The sequence below is a fragment of the Cheilinus undulatus genome, linkage group 5, assembly GCF_018320785.1.
Source record: "Cheilinus undulatus linkage group 5, ASM1832078v1, whole genome shotgun sequence".
Lineage (NCBI taxonomy): Eukaryota > Metazoa > Chordata > Actinopteri > Labriformes > Labridae > Cheilinus > Cheilinus undulatus.
The window spans coordinates 38,860,059-38,883,153 of NC_054869.1; the positions used below are offsets into that span (position 1 = coordinate 38,860,059).

The 23,095-nt window shown below is 38.2% G+C and overlaps 1 protein-coding gene across 1 annotated transcript; it reads left to right on the top strand.

Annotated features, from left to right (window-relative positions):
* Window positions 1-6,452: 6,452 nt before the first annotated feature.
* Window positions 6,453-21,961, top strand: mrps27 (mitochondrial ribosomal protein S27). Its single transcript, XM_041787935.1, has 11 exons — window positions 6,453-6,540; window positions 6,837-6,914; window positions 8,645-8,715; window positions 8,839-8,897; window positions 10,146-10,260; window positions 11,105-11,183; window positions 13,801-13,916; window positions 14,165-14,267; window positions 14,376-14,521; window positions 18,635-18,796; window positions 21,447-21,961. The coding sequence occupies exons 1-11, from the start codon at window positions 6,468-6,470 to the stop codon at window positions 21,705-21,707; spliced, it is 1,263 nt and encodes a 420-aa protein (XP_041643869.1). The 5' UTR covers window positions 6,453-6,467; the 3' UTR covers window positions 21,708-21,961.
* Window positions 21,962-23,095: the final 1,134 nt, after the last annotated feature.

Genomic DNA, 23,095 nt, shown 5'->3' on the forward strand with positions numbered 1-23,095 from the left:
TTATGCTTTGTTGTTTTTATTATCATTAAAAATGATCTGTGACATTGGTCCATGAAAGGTGCTACAGTATATTACATCAGATTTACTTACTAACTTGCTCACTTACATACTTACTAAATAAAATATCTAATCAGCCAATCACATTGCGGTAACCAATGCATGTCATGTAGACATAGTTGAAACCAAGTATCAGAATGGGGTAAAAATGTAGTTTAAGTGACTTTGAAAGGACCATGGCTGTTTGTGGTCTGGCAGATTTTCATGTTGTTAACACTAAAATCTGCCCCTTGGATTCAAATATTGCAGCAAGAATTATTCTTCTGCTGTCTAATTTTAGTGAGCCTCTGTGAATTGTAGCCTCAGTTTGCGGTTCGTAGCTTACAGGAGTGGCACCCAGATGTCTCGTGTGCTCAGAGATGCTCTCTTTCAGACCTTGGTCTGAGTGGTTATTTGAGTTTATGTTGCCTTAATAATGCTCAAACCAGTCTGGTCATCTGGTCTAACCCTGTCATAAAGAAGTCATTTGGCCCTGAGTTATTTCTTTCCTCTGGACTATTCTCTGTAAACCCTAAAGATGACTGTGTGAAAAAATTTAAATAGATCAGCAGTTTCTTCAGTGCTCTGACCAGCCTGTCTCATACGAACAGTCATTCAAAGTCAGTTAAATCATGTGTCTTCTCCATTCTAGTGCTTGGATTGAACTTTAACAGATCACCCAGACCATTACTGCATGCCTAAATGCTTTGTTTGCTGCCATATGATTGGCTGATAAGATATTTATGTTAATGTGCAGTTGAACAGGTGTACCTAATGAAGTGGCTGTTAAGTGTAAAAGGTGAAAAAGTGGGGTTCATCCCGGTGTTTGTGCTCACAGACTCTTCCCCAGCCCCTCATAGGTCAGCACCTCATTTGAGCCATCCCAATCACGAAAGTCTTTGTCTGCATCTTCCTTTATTGGCTCAGTTTTTGGAGTTATTACTGAAGTTTTATCACATGGCTGCCTAATACAGGTCAAACATAAACTACTGGATAAAAACAAAATAAAGAGTTCAACTCATAAGAAACCTGTTTCTTCAGCCCACACATACCCTAAAGAATTAAAGCCCTGATAATGAATCTCTGAGTCTGACACAAGCTTTTTATCATACCAGGGATGATTGCTTCGAGTTTCAAAAAGCTTGCCTTTCTCCTCCTGCTTCTTTTTCAAAGCAGAGGAAGAGGAAGAGAAAACACCTCTCCCCTTCTCTCTTTTAGGTTGTGATCAAACAACGGTGACGGACACAGTGGGTGTCCCAGACAAAGGCCTCGTATGTCTGTGTGACTCAGAATGAAGCATTGTTTCTCCTCATTGCAGAGGTCCCTCTGAAAACAGATACACTGCTGGAATAAAGATGGAGTAAAGTTATTTGTCATTACGCAGAAGAAGATGTGTTATCAGACAGAGCATCAGGGCAATCATGTCTCATGCCTACATGAAGTGATGCAGCAAAAGGTCATTTAGGGTAATATTTCTCCCTGAGCAGAATGCAGTAGTCGATGCTGCACATTCCCGTTACACCTAACTTTATCGTGCCAGTTCAGGTAAACAGCGAGTCATTTCTAGTCATATAAAATGCAGAACAGGAGCTTCTCTTTTTCTACCAGTGACGACCACCGTGTCTGAAAGGGCGAAACTGCAAACAGTTTGAGGAAGTTCTCACATCCTCCTCTCCTTTCCTTTCCTCACCTACACGTTTCAATCCCAACCACCAGCTCAGAGAGGAACCACAGAGATCATCGTTTGTGTATCTGTTTTTCCCGTAGAAAGTCAGCTTCTTTTAGGCAATCAATTAAAAGCACATCTAGAACAATTTATAATGCAACTGACAAATCTAAGCATTAGAATTTAATCTAGAGACTATTACACTACAAAATAAACCCAAAATATCATTCAAACACTTCACAATCAATATGAATAACAATAAAACTGTTGAATAAGAACAAAAAAAATATTTAAAAAAAGCTAAAACATGCAGTGAGCACACAGTGCCGATAAAAAGTATTTACCCCCTTGCATGTTTGATCTTTTTCTGATTTTATAAATCAATCATGGTATGCGTGATTTGGCTTTGTTGATAAAAACATAAAAACTCTTTCATTTCAAGGCGGATATAGATTTATAGAAAGTAATGTCAACTGAACAAAAATATGTAAGGTAAAATGGTTTAAATGACTGCACAATCACAGTTCTGCGTGGATAAGTCTCAATCAGCTTTCCACATCTGTAAGCTGCATTTTTACTCCATTCTTCTTTGCAAAACTGCTCAAGCTCTGTCAGGTTGTACAGGGATAAGGCGTGAAAGGCCCTTTTCAAGTCCAGCCACAAATTCTCTTTTGGATTGAGGCCTGGTCTTGACTTGGCCACTCTGGAACATTCGCCTTGTTGTCTTTAAACTATTTCTGTGCAGCTTTCGCTGAATGCTTCAGGTCATTGTCTTGCTGGAAAATAAATCTTTTCCCTGGCCATAGTTCTCTTGCAGACTAAATGAGATGGTCCTCCACAATTTTCCTATATTTTGCTGCATTTATTTTACCCTCTACCTTTACAAGCCTTAAAGACCTGGCTGCTGAGAAGCATCCCCACAGCATGATGCTGCCACCACCATGCTTCACAGTGGGGATGGTGTGCTGTGTTTTCTGTCCACCAAACATAGCCTATTTTCTGATGGCAAAAGGCACCATTTTTTGTCTCATCAGACCACAACTATTTTCCACTTGACATATTTTCTGACATAAAGGCTTTAAAATATTACTCAGTGACAAAGCAAAGTAAACTCTTAATGATTTATGCATTACTAGCAGATATAATGTGTCAAATAAGACCATTAAATCCAAGGTAAACAGAATTATGTTGCATAACAACACATTCAGTATAAAGCTCAAAGATTTGGGGGAAAAAACAGAATGTATTTCTAGCTCTGTTTGTTTCTAAAGAACTGAAACGTCAAAGAGCATGAGAACTTTTTAGATCAGTCAAACAAACATGAGAACAGGTAACACGAGAGGTAGTGTCCTAACGGGAAAACCAATCCTGTGGTTTAAAGAGGCTTTATGTTCCGTTTTCACAATGAAACTCACACACTCATCGAGATCAGAAAGAGGGATTAATGTATTTGTAAGCAAATATGTTTCACTTCACTGAAAAAATAACAAGTGACTTTAAGCTTCTCAGCATTAAAGAAAAGTAGATGTCTGAACAGTTTTCATGCTGTGTTAACCTTAAACCATAGAAGCTCTAAGCAAACATGCATCCATGTATTTAATAGCAAGTAATTTCCTGATTTTTTCTTGAGAGCTCCCTTTATTTTTCTTGTCATCAGTGTCATTGCTCCAGCCCCGTCCTGGGCCTTGTTAATAATGCTGCGATCCTTTTGTCATCGTTACTCACGTTCCAACTTATTTTCCCAACTTCTGACCAGAAGTGGCAAAAGGGACGCCTCCCAAAGTCATATTTACAACTCATGAACTTGTTCTTTCACTCGTTCTTGCACCCCGACCTTGGCAACACAACATGGCGGCACAAAGCATTAAGTGTAGTGAAAGCTGTGATTAGGACCTGTTTTGTGAACCTTTTTCTGTTTCTCAGTGCATTTTTAGAAATTGTAGACACAGCACTACCCTGTGGTTGTATTTACTGTGTAGCATCAGTCTTGCAATGCAAGAAGTACTGCACAATGTGTTGTTTTAACGGCTCATCAGCTAGCAACTGTTCAACGTTGCTAAAAACAATGACTGGCTAACGCAAGAACTGCATCCATTGTTTTTCTGACTTGTCGTGGTTGTAACAAGAGGAACGCAAAAAAATGGGAAATCCCTTTTTTTCTAAGACCAACATGACTTCATTCCCAGTTCCGACATCTGACTTCCGAGGTAAATGGAATGCGGCATAACACTCTCTTGCTCCTTACTTATTACGGACTCCCTTCACCAGCTTAGACTGGCTCAGCTGCTCCACATTATATGAAACCATGGTTCACCAACCAAACATCGCCAGATTGTTGGTTCAGTCACGTTGGTACTTTCTCAAATTGCTGATTCACAGCACCTTCCACTTGACACAACCACTATCTTTTGGTGCTCCAGGATTCTTGCTTGCTTCTCCTTGCCCACTGACTCTCACTACAGCCAAGCTCCTGCCATTTATCTACAGTTCGACAATAAAACTCATTAAACCTAACTCCTCTGACTCTGCATCCTGCACTTGAGTTCAAAACTCACCTGGCTTAACAAACAATGTTAGTTTTCTCATAATAATGGGATATATTTCTGGTGATTTGGTTGCTGTGATAGTCCAGACTGGGTGGGACTGTGACATGCCAAGGTCACACAATAAGAAGAGTTAAGACTATTTATGTGTTTGTTTTGTGCTCTTGCAACCTTCATGTCCTCATGCCTTGAACATTTTAAAGGTGTAATGAAGAGATTAAGTGATCCTCTCTCTGTGCCAGCTTTCAAGGTAGGAACAGAGGCATTACAGAGGCAAGAACAGGATCAGCAGAGCCAGTAGAGGAATGCAGTGCTGTGTAAGTGTGCATATCTGACTGAATGCATGCAGAGCTCTCACTCTGCTTTACTTTCTCTTGCTCCCACAAAGTCAAACTTAATGTCATCTATCAGACAGGGTCATTAAGTGTCATGCTGATATCAATATGAATGTCTCAAGTCATAAAAACAGTGCAGCTTTTCTATGGTGCAAAAAGTCTTTCAGCGTAGACTGGTACCAAATTTTACATTAAACCTTTCAGTACATTTCCCTAAATGCAGTCTTGAATTATTGTGCTCTCAAGCAAGGAGGCCCAATGCCCTTCACCTATGACCTTTAAACATAACACAAAGAACATTTAAAGAGATGAATACTAGAATAGTATGCATATGTTATAAATGTTGTAAATGCCCCATCTATATCAAACAAATGGTGGTGGCTCATAAACTGTACTTTGGGACTCCAGAAATCAAAGGGGCCAAAAAGATTTCTATGTCTTAAATTGTGCCACAGCAAGACTTGTGTAGGTGCATGTAGAGATTGACATGAGGCCTTTTTACCTTGACTATGACCTCCACAACCTAGTTAGTTAATCCATGAGCTAAAGTGGACAGATTTGTATGTAAATGTGAAACTGAAAACTGAATACTTTTATATACTTAGCATCACCTGATGCAAGCAAACATCCAAGATAAGCAGGAAGTTTGGTAAATTATTCCTTAAACAGATTTAGTACTGGCTTTGAAGAATAATTTGAGGATCCAGTAGAGAAGCAGACTCATATGACAACAGTAAAGAACGTGTTCATATTATATTCCTGAAAAGATATCCCAGCATCCCTAGCTGTGCGTGTAGAGATGTTTACGTCCTGTCTGTTCTCTCTAGTGTAGCTTGGGTTGGAGCTTCCTGTTTTGCTGGAGAGAAAATGAGATGGTGCTAAAATTCTTCCACGTTTTGTTCAACAAAAGTGTCCCACCCCAGTCTCAACCTGTCACCTCCTTGGACACGTAGCCAAGAAGCGCTCTGTAATAATAGCAGTCCTATGAGAGGACAACAAAAACACTCCAGAGAGGTGAGAGGGGACAACAGGTCAACTGTATTAAAATATACAAATAGAAATGAAACCACTCTGCTTAAAGGAGCTATCTTATCCTCTGCGGCATTTTAAGGTGAATTCTCATTTTAACAATTGTCACACTCTTTAAAGGATTTCTAGACAAATGTTAAACTGCTGAAAAGCTTGAGGCAGCATACATCTAAGATGCTTTGTATCTTGCAAGGAGTGACTTTTTGTGGCTTGACAAACTATTGCCAAAAAACAGAGTGAAGCTGTCGCACCTCTACTTCAATATAGTTGTCTGTTTTCTTGTATAAACAGCACCCTCTAGTGTTTGACATTATTTTTTTCAGATTTAAATGCTGTATATCTACCTATATATCTATCTATATATACCTTAATTTCAGGAGCACACTCCTGCAACACAATTCATTTGATGTATACAACCAGCCAATCAGTCTGTGTTGGTTACAAAGATAAAACTTCATCAGATTATTTCCTTAATTATAAATATGAATGATTTGTTGAAGTTAGATTCCATACCAATCATCTAAAATTTGCCATTCCCACAGACTGTCTAAACAATCTATGGCTAACACAAACGCAAGAACAAAAAAAGTAAGAAAATAATTTGGCAACATCTTTGGGTTATTTTATTTAATTCAGATTTAATAGTCTTTAGGACTGATCCATAAAACAAATTAATGGACTCGATATTCTAGTGAGCTTTTAGTGTCCTGGCTTTCAAATGAAGCAAGCATAGACGCAGGTGTGTTTAATTCAAGTTAGACATTTTGGAGAACAGTGTTTTTGGTACAACCCTTCTACGTCACTATCAGAAAGTATTATTGTTTCCCCCCTCAGCGGCTGAAATGGTATCGTCCAAACATGGCAGCCTCCGTGTTTAAGCCGTGTGTGACAGCGGCAGTCAAAGTTAAATGTTTATCTCCTTCTTTTTTGGGTAAGCAGGCATACTTTTGTATTCTAAATCAACTGACATACTCGGGTGGATTTGTTCGTTTAACTTCTGTTTACATGTCTTCATTGGGGTGTTTTGGCGGAAAGAGCTAAATGTCCCCTGTTCATGTTTTAGCTAGCCTTAACTGCGTGAATCTTTAGCTTTAGTTAGCAACATGACCCAAACTGAGGTTTTATAGTTGACTTTTCTCTCCAGATAGTTCTCATATCTTGAAACATCCGACAGTGAACATATAATATTAGTATTAAAATGACCTGATTCGTTGTATGTCTTTGCAGCCCGGAGATGGTTACTCTCAGCAGCTTATTCAGACACCAAACTGTGGGAGACAAGAAGGATAGAGCGTCAGAGCCTGGGTGAGAGTCACAGCTGCTTGTTGTGATAATAGTAAATTATATAATAAAATTGAGGGGACTGAATTTGAAGAAGCATCCACAGCAACCTACAGTATGTTGTCACCTTTTTTTCAAAGGTTCCCTCTTACATGGAGATGTTGATGATGATAGGATAATAAATTGCTCACCATGTATGATTATGAGTGTTGATGTCAATCTGTTTTCGTACTAATATTATGGTGACCTGTCTGGGGTTTATTAAACTTGTGCATAGGAAAAGCAGGTGTAAAAAAATAGCTTGAACTAGGTTACTTTACTAGCTAGGGTTGCATGATATTGGATTCTTGCAGATATCTGATATGCCAATATTTCCAAACTCATTTTAGCCAATCCTGATAATGATGTATGAACACTTTGCAGATATTCATGGTTGATATATGATATATATTGCTGATATGCAAGCCTGATATATCAGCTGTGAATATTGGCAGAAATTTCCATATCTGCTGATACTAATATTTAACATTGGAAGGTGAATTTAGTTTAGAGTGAGTGTGTTGATCTCCTTTGAGACACACAATCAACAGTTCAAGACAAGACATGATGGAAAAAGTTACAGAGTTGCATACATGGAAGCTATTCAGGGCTGTAGGGCATAGAGATTCAGTCTTAACATCCTTTGATTAAAAAATTATAATGGAAAAAATATTTAAATGTGAGTAATCCTTTGGGTTCTGAAGTATGTATTGTGTCATACAGCCCTCTAATTGTAAGTTCATGGTTTTCACATCAATCTCCAGTTCTTATTCAGTACGCATTTAAAGCACAATGAGATCTTTGGGTTGCAGTTTGTCAATGCAATATTCAAAGTAGACCGTGACTTCCTCTTGAATGCATGCGTATATTACATGCTTTAAAACTTCTGCCCAAAGGTTAGGGAAAGACAAGTCCCGAATGCAGCAAATAAGTAAATACAGGTATAGGGCATCATCTCCACAGATGCAGATAATCCCACAATTTTTAATAAACACAAGATACTTGTGCACTAGAAGGATAAGCGCCAAATTATGCCCTTTTTATCTGCCCCCACAACTCATCCATGCAGATTGATTGGCATGGCCACCTGACGTCACCACTGCATGTGAATGGATTATTAAAAACTTTCCAAAATGCAGGAATCCAGTCGGCTTTTCTGTACTACACAAATGTAAAAGACACTAATGTTGTTCTTAAAAGGTCACTATGTTATCATATGCAGGTTTACTTTGAGGACATGGATAGCAGACAGTCCCATAATTCAGTTTACTGTGTATTTGCACTCTATCAACACAGGGTGGCAGCATAACACTGCAGTCTTACTGTGCATTTAATAATCCAGTTGTCTGGGTATGTTTTCAGTCCTTCAGGTCATTGTTATCCAAGGCTTGATCCTAAAAGGGGAACTGGAATTAGACTGCTTAACAATGTCTAGTTTCCCCATTTTGGATCAAGCTTTGGGTAACTGTCTATGAAAACAGGTATGATGAGGGTGGCATTAAAGATAATAGTAGGTCAGTCTTTTGTGGCATGAAAAAAATGTAATAGTCTTATCATTTTTAAATAATTTACAACTCATGATAATTGTATTTGGTGCTCTTTTTTGTCATGTTGTTTTGACAGCTGTATCAGTATGGTATAATGTTAAAGCACTCTAAATACTGGGTTTTGAATGAAAAACAAAGTATAACAGTTATTAATGTTTGAATTTCCAGCTGCACTGGCAAACAACATGGAGCAGACATATGAGAGGAAACTTCCTGTTAGCTCTCTAGATATATCTCGGGTGAGTTGTGCCAAGATTTAGAGTGCTTGTATTTGGTTTATTTATTCGCTGTTAAACCAACAAAGAATTTTGAATGCGTTTGTGATTGGGACAAAGTTTTTCAACTGCTGTTTTTTTTCGCAGTTTGTGGACAACATTTCATCTCGGGTGGAAGTTGATCAAGCAGAGTATTACCTTTACAGGTAGGAAGAGTCCATTTTTAAGTTTTCTGTCAGTTTCCCCATCCCAGTATCTTCAGTACATGTTGTTCTCTGTTTTGTGTGGTACCTACTTTTTCCTGCTTATGCTGCAATGAATTGTCTGTTTGGCTTGTCTGTTTTGGTTTATGCTCAGTCACATGCTTTTCTTTGTTCGGGGCAACTCCAGACCTTTCCTGTTTACTCCTCCTTTCTCTGGAATCTGCGCCCATTCTTGTAATGACAAGATTTAGTGAATTTCCCAATGACCCAAGGGTGTTTTGGGGAAATTAACTAAATCACGGCACATCTTTTTCATAAACTGATAAGAATTTAAAAACTATCTTTAGCTTTAAAATTTTTTTTAATAGCAGCTATAATTGCGGTATATTCATATTTTTGAACGTATTTGGACTTTTCTTTTTAGGGCTAGGTGGTATGGCCCCTGAAAATAAGTCACTGATTTTTCCACACAAAACCCCACTTATTATTTTTAATCAGTTTCCCTTGCTGCTTAAAAACTACAAAAGAATAAAATGACTCAAAACAAGTGTTGCTTTTATTTAGTTATGTAATAAAAAAGTCATTTTACAACCCCTACAAACTTATCTTTTAAAGTTCATTATGTTGTTTATTACTTACAGGAACAAATCAGGTTTGAAAATTCTTAAATTCGCTTAGACCATCAGAAGAGTATTGATAATTTCTGTGTTTATATTCAGTTGCTTGTCATCTCTCTGCAGGATCAAACAAAAACTTTATGCAAAAGTGCACTTTGTTATAATTTCTTTGATATGGATTCAGAGGTATTGAAATGATTAATAATTAAAAATCATCATCAGGTTTTAGTTAAGTTTAAGAGTACTGCTTATAGATGAGCAGTGTTTAAAAAATGACAAAGACTAAAACAAAGTGAAAGTGTCTGACAGTAGCTTTAACATTGGTTGAATTGGAGTGAAGTTCAAGAGAAAATCTAATTTTTCCTTTTTCCGACTCTCAAATTTCCATAATTTATCACCAAAATCATCACCCAGTCCTTATTCACTTAGTTTTTGTAGTCAGTAATTAGTGCTTATTCTTGGAAAGTTGCTGTCAAATTTTGAGTTGCTCTGAAACAAAAAAATAGTTACCTTGGACTTCCAACATCAAATGTGATTTCATGCATTCACCATTCCTCCTCACATCTTTCCTAACTTTATATTTTGCACATTAAAACTGAGATCGATGTACAAAAGACCTTTTTCATCACTTCAGGTTTCGTCACAGTCCGAATTGTTGGTATCTGAGGGACTGGACCATTCACGACTGGATCAGGCAGTGTCTGAAATATGGTGCGAGGGACAAGGCTCTGCACACTCTTAAAAATAAGGTACACAAGTTATTATTCCTCCTAATATTTAGGGTGAGTTGACAAAGATGAGAACACTTGTCAGTAATAAACGACCTCTGGAGTTAACAAAGAAATCAATGAAGAAAACTTAAAAACTACTGTTTCTTTAAGTGTCCTCTTGAAACTGGCTGCAAAAGCCAAAGAAGCCCCGCTGAGTCTCATATTATTACAATACTCATTTTAACAGCAGAAATGAATACAATATGGGACAAAGAACAGATTTGGTCTGGACAGATCATTCCTGCAATGTTATGCACACCTTTGCATAATTCGGTGTGTGAAAGAGCTGAGTGACAGGTGGGAGCTTTGCCTCAACTCTGCCTCTTTTCCTGTTTTGTCATTGTTTGGCCTCAGAGCGCCTCTTCAGAAACCTGTGAGTACATCTCTGAAAGTACAGCCATATTTTATATAGGCTATAGATTTATATAAGTCAAAGTAAAAAAGACCAAGCAGTGTTATCAGAAAGGAAATCTGATCAAAAGCTCCTAGTTAGAGCTAATAACCTAAAGTTATCTGGCAGTGTAAACAGTCAGAAAACAAAATCAACCACGGGGTTGAGTACAAATAACATCAAATATGTTTGACCTTTTCAGCCCGCTGTGTGTTCTCTGCCTAAGTGAGTAATACTATCTGAAAATCAGCAGCTCTGAATTATAGCAAAAGCAGATACAATCATGAGCCAGTGATGGGTTTACTGTAAGGAGCATCATCAGGGGCACATCTGATGTTTTGACTGGTGTCATGTTGCTGTGAGATAAGAGATAAATATATAAGAGATGCATCAGGAACTAAATATCCCTAATGTGTTTGTCTGTGTGTGCAGGTCCAGTATGGAATATTCCCAGATAATTTCACCTTCAACCTGCTCATAGATTCTTTCATTAAAGATGGAGACTTTAAAGGTAAGGATTTTTAAAAAGCTGAATCAAATGAAAGATTCTGAGAATAAAAAATGCAGATAAGACCAAACAGCAGCCTCTGTGGTTGAATAATGAAGCCAGAAAAGCCAAAGTGCAAAAAACTGCAGTTCCTTGAATATCTGCTCAAGGCTGGCTGCAGAAACACTTAAATCACATAAACATCCCATGTTAAACTGTCCCTTTTTACTGCAGAAATAAGCATGTCTACAGCCTGGTTCATGAACATTTTTGGTCATGATAGCTCATGTCTTTATGGGCACAAACTGTACGGAGGATACATTTGTAAAACTCTCTTCATTTTGGTTTTGAGAAGGATTCAGGTTATGCATAATTAGACACGTGACTGACATAACTTAAAGCCAGCATGGTGGAGCTGTTTGTCAGGAGGATTTAGGCCCAGACACTTGCTCTGTTTGCATCGAGCTTCATCATGAGCTTTGTTGTAAATGTACTTGGTTATATTCAATGGTTATAACTGGAGGACACCACTAGAGGGCACATGAGAGAGCTCAGGTCATTTACAACTACTTGATATGTTGACATCAGACTTGGAGACTTAAATGGTTACTAAAATCTTAATTCTAACATCAGAATGAACATGATATTAACATCAGCAATCGAGAGTTAGATAGGATCAGCTCAGACTGATGGTCAGAACTCACCGTCTACACTCTTTTTCTCCATCATTTCCCTCGGTGAACAGATGGTGTTTCTGTTTAATTATGATTGTATGAAGTGGTGACTTGCAGCCAACTGCATTTGTAGATGTCATCAGTACAGCAGCAGATGAAATCAGGAATCTATGCAAATGACCCTTTGTTTATTTTTTGTTTTGTCAGAATATTCTCAGCATATATGAAAATCTAAACAAATAAAACCTCCTCTGCCTCCACATTGCCTCTACTAGTCATGTGTATCCTATCTCATTTCCACCTTCCGATAATTTTCAACAACATGCGCAGATGACACATTAAACACGTACGCTCATTTAAAAGCATGTATATTTCAGGCCTAAGCTCGACCTCTTTGTGTGTCCTAGTTGATTTAGATTTAGTCTGAGACACTGTTTTCAATATGGCTGCTGCAGATTGGCTCCAGAAGCCAACCTTGGTACTGCAATGGCTGATGCCACTCAAGTTTCATCTCATTCTTTCTATATTCCCTGATTTCAACAGACTGAGTGTTTATTTTGAGCCTATTGTTGTATGATAATTTCTCATGATATGAGAATAACAATACATTTCCCCAGGAAATGAATATAGTAAACAAAAAAGTTCTTCTTCAACTGCTGCATCCTCTTCTCTCATCTTTTGTCTTCCTCTTCTTATTCTGCCCCCTTATATTTTTCTTCTTCTTTTGTTTTTTTCTTTTTCTTCTTGTACTTGCTCTTCTGTTCTTTTCTGTCACAAAAGGACAAAAGTATTTGGCTGCCTGACTATTTCACCAACACAGGCTGTAATGACATTGTATTCAAATACAGTTTTTACCCCTTTTGCAGCTCTAACAGCCTCCACTCTTCTTGGAAGGCTTTCTGCAAGATTGTAGTGTTTTTGTGGGAATTTGTGCCCATTCATTCTGAAGAGCATTTATGAGGTCAGATATTGATGTTTTTGGATGAGTACGTCTGGCTCACAATCTCTGTTTCAGTTCATCCTAAGGTGCTCAATCAGTTTGAGGTCAGGGCTCTGTGTGGGCCAGTCAGTTTCTTCCACCCCAAGCTCATCAACCCATGTATTTATAGTCCCTGCTTTGTGCGCTGGGGCAGAGTCATGTTGGAATAGAAAGGGCCTTCTCCAAACTGTTGCCACAAAATTTGAAGCAGAGCATTGTCTAAATGCCTTGCTATGCTGAAACATTATGATTGCCCTTCAGTGGAGATAAGGGGCCTGGCCCAAACACTGAAAAACAGCCCCATACCATTATCTTTCCTCCACCAAACCTCACAGTTGGCACAGTGCAGTTGCACAGGTAACGTTCTCTCTGCACCCATCTAACCCAGACTCACCTGCCAAACAGAGAGGCATGATTCGTCACTCAACAAAACACGTTTCCACCCATTCCATGAAGCTAACACTGAACAGTTTTTGTGTTTACATGTATGCCAGTGGAAATTCAGAACTCTTCAGCTGTGGAATCAGCAGAGCATTGGCAAAATGTACACACCATGCACCTTAGCAGGCGCTGACCCCGCTCTGTGATTTTACATTGTCTTACCTTTTATTGATGAGTTGCTGTTCTTCCTAAACACTTCCACTCTCACCCCCCCCCCCCCCCAAAAAAAAGAAAATTTAGTTGACTGTGGAACTTCCAGCAGGGATGAAACTTCATGAACCGTCTTATTGCAAAGGTGGCATTCATTAGAGTACCCCACTTGAACTCACTGAGCTCTTTAGAACGACCCATTTTTTTTTACCACAAATGTTTGTAAATGGAGACTGCATGGCTAGGTGCTTGATTTTATACACCTATGGCAATGGGTTGGATTGAAACACCTGAATTCAATAAACAAACAGGTGTGGCCAAATACTTTTGTCCATTTAGTATACATTATAAAAGACAAGCATAGAAGTGACATGATGCTTTTGTTGTTTCTGGACAGGTGCGTGCTCTGTTGTTGAAGAGGTGATGCTTCAGGAGGCCTTTGACGCTCCCTCCATACAGATCCTGTCTCTGTACGCTCTGGGCAGTTACCTAGCAACAAGACCACAACTCACTGTGAGTCTAACAATAACAACATATGTGAAAACAGATAATCAAAGAATGTGCAAAGGCTATGAAATACATAATGTTTACTTTCCTGAAAACATTAATCTTCTATCACTGGTGTGATTTATGGGAGGTTTCTTTAAAAAAATGCTTTCCCGTTATTGAGAGAAATGCTTTTTACTGATAAGCATGTGAATGATGCAGCAGGAATAACAAATAAGCTTCTAAATACCATACGTGATCCTTGCTGTGTTCAGGTGTCAGCAGAGCGAGCTCTGGGAGCATCTCTGCTCATCTGTGGACTGAAACAGGACAACACTATCGGCCTCAGCACTCAGCTACTAGGAAATGCCCTCTTAGGTTAGTATTACAGAGTTTCTTTCCTTACACTTTCTTCCTGTATGTTTTTTTAACCATTTTTTGTCCTCTTTTTGTCTGATTTATCCTCTTTTTTCTTTTTTGGTCCAGGTAAAGTGGAGATGTCAAAGGGCATACATGCCGTGTTCAAAGGGATGCCTCTCTTCTGGGGTCATGGGTATCTGAGCCGAGCGTTGGCGGTCATGGAGGGAGTGGCTGCTTCTTCTTCTGGTGATATCAAGCTGACCAAAGACACAGTAAGGACCAAAAAGAAGAAAGTTTTATTCAATGCATGTTCTCTTAAACACGCAAAATCATCAGAAATGGAAAACTCTGAAAGAACAAAACAGTTTGAAGATCTAAATTATAAGGAAATGTTATTTAAATGGCAAATTTTCTTGATCACCGAAAGCAATGCACTGGCTAGTCTATTGTACTCAAGTAAAATAAAGTTACTTTGGATAAAATGTACTAAAGTAGAAGTAAAAGTAGTCATCTATAAATCTACTCAAGTTAAAGTAAAAAGTAAGTCTTTTAAAATTTACTTAAAGTACTGAGTAACTACTTTTGATACCTGAGGAGGTTATACAGTGAAATATGATCTTTTCTTAGTGCAAAATAACTACAAGAGAATATGAATCTATAACCAAGTTGTTTTTAAATAAAGTGAGACTAAGGGCCAGTCCCATTTCTACCCCTTAACCCTTCCCCTTCGTCTACCCCTTCCTCTTGCCCCTTGAAACAGAGTGGTAACGGAAAACATTCCCTTAAGAAACGAGACGCCACTTCATTGCAGTTCATCATCACACATTGCCAATAAACAGCTGTGTTTTCGGACGTGACTATACAGCTTCGACCATCTCGGTTAGTTTGTCTTTAGTAGTTAGTCTTTAAGTTTGCATTAAATTTTATAGGTGTATAATCCAATGAAGTGAAAAGAGAAATCTGCAATCTGAGTAAAGCGTGGACACTGAGCTGAAAGTGATATCATAGAAATGATAATTGTGGAGTGCAGCATCCCTTATTAGATTTTAAAACCTAATCACAGCAAACATGAAACTGGAGTGTCTCTGGAGTATTTATATTTTCAATCAGATCAAATTAATTATTTAATTATATCAACTATTTAGAAAGCACATTTCCTGCAAACGGACAAACGTCTCTCAGACAAAGCTCTTGGTTTTTTACCACCATTGTAGTCATTTATAGAGTATAATGACAAGCGATAGCGAGTCAGAATTACAATTCACCTGCTAATTATCTACAAACTTGATATGAAAAACAAAAAATGTTACATCAAATAAGTACATCTTTTACATTGTTTTAGAAAGACTGCAGCAGAACAAATGTAGGAGATAAGGACTGCGGTTTCTTAAGCTCCCCACTATGGTAATGTAGCTAAAATTACCTCAAACTTTAAAAATAAAAAGTTCAAAAAAAGTAACTTTAACAACAGATTATCCACACTAACAGCAAGTTATGATGATCACACACTTACATAATCCAGAATTGCCTTTGGACATGATAAAATACAACTTTTGCTTATTTAGCAATGAATGTATTAATAAAGCAAACAAAAACAGCAGAATAATGCCATTGGTTAAACACAGAATGAAAAAAGCATAGAAAAAAGGGAAACAGCCTTTCTTGCTGCACTCTTTTGAACCTCATCAGTCAATGCCTGAAAAAAAAAATTTTTTTTCCAAACCGTTCCCTGCTGCTGCTGGAATATTAATCTGGAATCTGTTTACATGTAAATGTTGCCAAGTACTCAATATTGAATGTCTGTGAGTCACTCAACAACAGGATTTTTAACACACAGTGTTAGAGACACAGACATAATAGATGCTGTTGTTATTATCCAGGTGAGGTCTGTGACGCAGACTGTCTTCATGAGCTGAGATTAAACACGCCTGCTGTCATATCATTGTTATTTTCTCATATGCATGAACACAGTTGGATGCATTGCCTGTAATCTGACCTAGGCTGTCTGGTTTAATAGCTCAGCTTTGTCCATGTTTAATGAGATTTTGAAGAGCCTGGAGCACTGAGGATGTCTGTGAGAATCAGTGCCACAGGAACCAAGTGGCCCCAGTCAGACAGAAGCAACGCAATAATGTAGACAGAGCAGATAAGACCGCAGGACAGAGAGGAAATATTACACCTCAAATCAAGGTGCTGGTGAATGCCGCCTCAGGTCACTCTTAATCTTTCCTCTTCCTCAGATTTAGAGGTGAGTTGTCAAGTCAGGTGTTCAGCCTCCTACATCATCACATGCCTGTTCTAAAAAAAGAACATGAATCTTCCTAGAAAGTTTGAAATATTGAACTTTTACTTGTACGGTAGCCCAAAGCAGACATGCTTTCATACATTTTATGTATTTCATTTTCTGTGACAAGTTTATTTTGATTTTTCTATTTTTTAACTTATTTCAGTCAGGAACACTCTCATCATACATTTTACTTTTATTACAAAATGGATACACAGTTTTACTTGGCAGAGAAGGCTCTGCTCAAAAGATGCTTCCTGGATTAGTTAAGCAGCACACTTTGACTTTCCAGGGAGTGCATGGTTAGAAACCCTTATATTGATGGATACATTAATGACAACCTGTACTGAATACAGTAAGGTTAGTTCAAAAGCAATTAATACATAGTAACATGAATCTGAATATGAGGGTGCAGCAAGCTTTATGCTATAAAGGAGGAGGCTGGGGTGGAGGAGGTTAAGCTTTGCCAGCCACAGCAGCATGGTGCATCTGCATTAATGCAAGCAGGGGTGAGAAGTATGCCATATCTAAATGGACCACTGTGTTGAGAGAGAGAGAGCTGTGATTGGCTGTGGGAGTTGGAAGGTAATAAATGGGGTCAGCTGATCACGGCATGACTACTGTGTCCTGCATGAACTAAAGCTAAGCTTAATTTTGTGCTGATCTATAAAACATTACACTGGTCACTGTGATAGGCCAGCCAACCCCATGCCATCCTGCTATTGCTCACTCTAATGAGTTAAACGGTAAATGGACTTGAGCTTGTACAGTGCCTTCCTCGTCGCCTGACTATTCAAAGCACTTCCTACACTGCAGGTCTTACTAACAAATTCACACACTGATGCACTAGGCATCAGTATAACAGGGTGTCTGCCATGTTATGCCTGATCCAAGTATCTTACTTTACTCTAAATGGATTTGTCACTTTTCATCATTAATCATGACTAGATTTCACGTCTACTAAAGGCAAAAAAAACCCTTACTTCAGTGTACATGTATGACATCTTTAGTCTGGCTTCATAGATTTCAGATTTAATTCATTTTTTATTCTTTTAACCTAAATCTATGTTCTTTTTTTTTTTTTTTTATAAAAATGTGTAAACATGCAAACTTGTGAAAAGGTACTTCTAGATTGTGGTACAGCTCTGATTAGATTGTTTGTGTAAAAAAAGTCTGACACCTAACTTTTCGTATCAAGCTGAGCCTTTTTTTCTATAGCATTGAAAGCTTGTTTTGCATACCATGATGAGGAATACTACCAGGATTTCCTTTTTTTAATTTCATCACATTTTTAGCAATTTGCACAAACATGTATGTCACTGGGTTTTTTGTAACGTGTTGGAAATCAAAGGTGTTGTTGTGTCTTTAAATCTATCGAGAGTGGTCTTGAGAAAGGTCTTAAAAGTGTACATTTTTTTTGTCAGTTGATCCATGCATAAACCCTGTATTAATTAATCCCACTCATACGCATTTACTGCCCACTGACACAGCAGTGGGAGAAATTTTGGGTGTCATGTCTAAGGAAACAATGACATGTAGCTGCAGGGGCTGGGGATTGAGCCCTGACTGACTACCACTGATGCACACTTGACTTATTTCTATGAAACCTCTGATAAGGAGTGCTTCATGGACTCAGTAGAAAATATGTCTGAGGTCTTTGGAATAGGATTAATTTAGTTCATAAATTCACAAGAAAGAAACTCCAAGGCACTCTATTCAAACACTTAAAATGTCTTTGTATTCACAGCTTTGTCATATTGACCTTAAAAACAAACTTTGACGCCATCATCAGGAAGTCAAACAAACAGATGCTGAGAAGCAGTAGGTTCTTTTAGAGTGGTACTCTTCTATGTTTGTTTTGTGCTTTTGCAACTCTGGGGTTGTGAAAAAATAAGTCCAGCTTTCCAGAAGGCTACTGAAAATCACTTTTTATCACTGTAAAATGGAGTAAAAATGTATGGATACATGATCACTTAGGGCTTCTGTAGACTTGGAACAAAAACTTTTAAAGCAGTGACAGCTTAAAAAACTAACAATTTTTAATACACAATAAATGTCAGTTTTTCTACATACATAACCTCCATTTTTCCTGTTTCTTCAGCTCGACTCTGTGAATAATTTGCTCAAGGAGCTCTCCTCTACCTCAGACACGGACTCATCTGGAGAGGAGTCAGCAGGTGAAGAGGATGAAAAGAAAGAAGAGGTGGACGAAGACGATCAAGCCGAGAAAGATAAACTACCGCAATATGCCAGCAGATTCAAGGTGAGTGTTTCTTTTGCAGGGAAAATGTGCTTTCCTTGTGCAGTAATGGAGTTTAAATGGATTTGCTATGCCAGGGCAAGGAGTAAACATGTAATGAGCAGTTTCCCCTGTGTTTAATTCAGGGTAACATTAAGAGGGGATGCATACTAAAGGTTATTTTGAATGGATTCTTGAAAATTGACTTTAATTGTAACAATGACTTGGCACTCAATCTCTATGTGCGATGACAAAGTATGTTGGACCAAAAACAAAAAAAACTATTTAGCTTATTAAATTGAAGTGTCTTGCTGTCAGAAAACAAACTAGGAAGATAAAGCAAATACCTTTATATTTTCACCACTCAACTAGATCAAATTAAAGGGCAGTTTTATAGCTAATAGATATAAAAACTTTTGGTCTCGCTTCAGTAGATGTGCTGTTCAAGTAGAAGCATCTTGGCCCTTGATAGTCTGCACCTCATCAAAATGCATCCTCTAAAACTGCTTGTCTTTGCTACATGGAGGTTTAAACTTTTTTGTAGTCTCAAAAATTGTTATGGAAAGAAGCCAGACAGAGATAAACCTTTCAATTAAGATAAGAATCCTTTAACAAGAAACAACATTCGTGCTCGGAAAACTTGAGTTATTAAAGTTAGAGGACAAAGGAAAGGTCAGTGCTTGTTTTGGCCCCAACAAAGGCTCAGCAGTTTGACCCTGTCAGTGGCACAAACATGCTCTTTCCCTGCTTACATTGATGGGGCAAAGTTGCCTGATTTACAAGTATAGGCATAATTACCCGTTAAAAACAGCCTGTGGTGTTATCTTTTGAAGTTTTTGTTTTCATTTTGTGAGACCGTCTTAGATACTTACTGAATATCTTTGAGTTCAAACATGAGTTTTTAATATACTCTGCTCTTCAAAAGGGTTAATTACTCATGTTTACCACAGTGGCAATAGCCAGGGCCAGAGAGGTTATGATTTAGGGTTGCGCGTCTCACTGTCCATACGTCCAGGCCATTCTTGTGTGTGTGATATCTTGAGGGGTTTTCTTTAAACTTTTCACAGATTTCTACTCTTACTTAAGGATGCATTGATTAGATTTTAAGATCATAAGTAAAGGTCACCTCATGTTAATCCCTTAATGCATGGGTTTTCAAAGTGTGTTAAAGTGAGAAAATAACTTATAATGGACCCCCACCCTCATAAAAAATATGATTCAAAAAATTAAAAAAATCTGTATTTTCAAACATTTTTATCTCACCTAATTACCTTCAATAATGAACTTAGCGCACTTACTACCTGATTTTTATGGTCTTTGCTCTAATTTAGTGGTAACTGAGTTTACGTTCATGCTGATGATGCAGGATTGCATAACTGCAGGTCATCCTCCAACTTCAGTCTTTCCTGGTACTTGCTTTTGATCATTGTCTGTGCCAGAAACCTGCTCTTGCAGAGGCTTGTGGGGCGTAATGTCTCAGTTACCTTCAGTGACTGAAGTTCCTTTTACTTCCTGTCAAAAAATCCTCTAGTTTGATCACTAGACTTAGTGCTTTGTCTTACTATGACCCCAGGGTTTACACAGCCTTATGCTGTCATTAGCTTGTACATCTTTGCTAATTAAACGCTGTGGCTGTTAATCATCATCAGGACCAATGCAGGAAAATCCCAACTTTAAAATAGTCAACTCTAGTATAGTCTCTACAACTATAAATCTGTCTAATTTGCCCCATGCACAGCAGAGGTTAGCAAAGCAAATCATCTTTTTATGACTTATGGTTACACGCCTCCTCTGAAGTCCTGTGGCGCCACCCAGGGGAGGCCCGCCTCACACTTTGAAAACTGCTGCCTTAATGCACCTACACCGTAACAAAATAAAAAAGAAAAGATTTCTATCAATTGTACTACCACAAAAACTTATCCAGCCTGGCAAATTTCATGCCTCACTGAGGCATCTAATTGCTAGGTGGCAGTTCTAGTTCATTTATTGAGTGACTAACTGATTTATTGATTCATTAAATGGATGATTTTACATATTACTACCGCCTGTTAATCAGCAGATAAGAATGGCATTATTGTCTGGAATGAAAAGGGTGCTTCAGAGCATTATGTTCATAAAGTCCAAAAAGAGTCATTTAGTTGGATCAATACTTCTAAATATTTGTTTTTAATTACAATTACTGGCCGAAGGGATTTTATCATGCAGGCTACAGCCGCATTAGAAAGTCTGCAAAAAGAGACTGAACAGAAATCACCATATGTATTTCACTACCCCTTAAACAGACACATAGGGTTAGGATTTTTGTCTAAGTACAGTTTTTTTCTGTGCCTTTGTTAATTCATTTAATAAGTCATGCAAAGTTGAGCCTTGAATGATCCTGTTTGAAATAGGACAGCAGAGAAGGAACGTGATTTTATTGGCTGCTATGAGTATCAATTTCAAAAATAAGAAGTGGGCTCTCAGATGTCTACATCAGAACATCCAGACTTGAATGTTTTTATAGAGTGAACTCCAGATAATCAATCTCTCATGGGGATACAGGAATGTTTTCAGAGGAGTTTGAGCATTTTGAAATGTACAGAAACGAGAATTCACTGATCAAGAAAAGAACAAGTTTTCAAATGAAAGGATGAAGCTACTTTTGGGTGTTTTAACTTCTCTCTGTTTACTTTAGGAGCTGAGGAGCCAGCTGGAGTCTCAGGGTAAAGTGGACTCTGCCTCCTTTCAGGCTTTAGTGAGTGCTCTGGCCCAGCAGAAGCTGGCGGCTGCAGAGAAAGTGGACTTGGAGCAGTATGAGCGGCGACTGCAGGACTGGGAGGCAGAGAAGAGGCGGCTGATCCAGAGAGAGAAGGAGATGAGGGAGAGGGTAGAACAGGAGAAACAGAAGCAGTTAGCTGCCCGGACTGCAGCTCAGGCTGCAGCTCAACAGGCGTAGAGACTCTGAAACAAGATAAAAGAAATGTCTTTTCAGTATGTACATTATAACTCTAGACAAGAGTTTAAGGTCTCTCAATCTGTGAAATATCCATGTTGTTACCATTCAGTCTGCTTATTTCACCAGTTTATTTTGAATGATGTATGTGTTTATGTGGTGTTTTGCTCTGTTTTTATAAAATTAAATAAGGCAGATGATAAAAACTTCATTGTCATTTCATTCAGGAATAAAATGCATTACTTGTTTTTCATTGACTATGGAGGATATCATTTCTGGAATGCATGCACACATTGATTGTTTAACCCGGCAGTCGGATGACCTCATGTAAGCAAAAGAGAGGGCAAGCTGGGAAAGATCTTACCATCACATCCTCCCACTCCTTTTCCTCTGTGCCTGCAGTCATCTGCATGTGTGTATTTGAGTGTGTGCGCAGTTGTGTATGCTTGTGTGTCAAATGCATCCTTGGAAGTTTTCTCACCCGGGTAGTGAAAAGGGTATTGCGCTGAAGAATTTGCTGATAAGGAATCTGGAGAAAACTAGATCCTCTGTGTGGAATGTTTTTATTGCTAGTATCCTTCAGTTCACAATGGAAAACATGCATAAAACATGCAGCACAGGTCCTGGTTGTAGTAAAAATAACACAAAGAGCAGCAGAGTTAGCTGAAATGTGAAATATCAACGAAAGAGCAACCACACAACAAAATGGCACATGTTAACTGGCAATTTGAGCAAAGCTTGGCTTGTTTAGACGCCACAGAAAGATAAGATAATAGATCTTTGGAGAAGAAAATGCTGTTGTGGTGGTGCACATAATACATTCATTCCTTATTATGCAGCAGCTATTCAGTATTCAGAGCATGATCTTGGGAAAGAGCGTGGTATGCAGTCCAGGATGAATGAGCAGCACATAATGTTAAAACAAGAACCATTGTGGTTCTAAGGCTCCTGTCTGACTGCTCCTGTGACAGCAGCTCTTCACTCACAGTCAGTGTTTTAACAGAAAATGTCATTTAGCTGTTTCAAAAATACTAAGAATTTTTCCTTTACTTTTCAAAAGTTAAACTGACATGTTTATTTCAAAGATCTAAAATTGTAGTGGTCTCCTTTTACTTTTGTGAATTACTGCCAGAGCAAAATACAGTTGTATCATCAGCAAATAATACAATCATCAATAGTTTTGATACCCAGCATATGTAAACTCATTAATGCACTTCACACATAAAATGTTTAAGTGTTCATATATTGTAAGCCTGAAGGTATAGTTTGATGCCATGTAATCAGGGAAGACAGGCTAAGAGAAGCTGTTTTTCATGTAATCAGTTAAATCTGCACTTTCAGTATCTATTAAATTATAGGTTCTTTGCAGATGGCATCATGCAGCAGCAGAT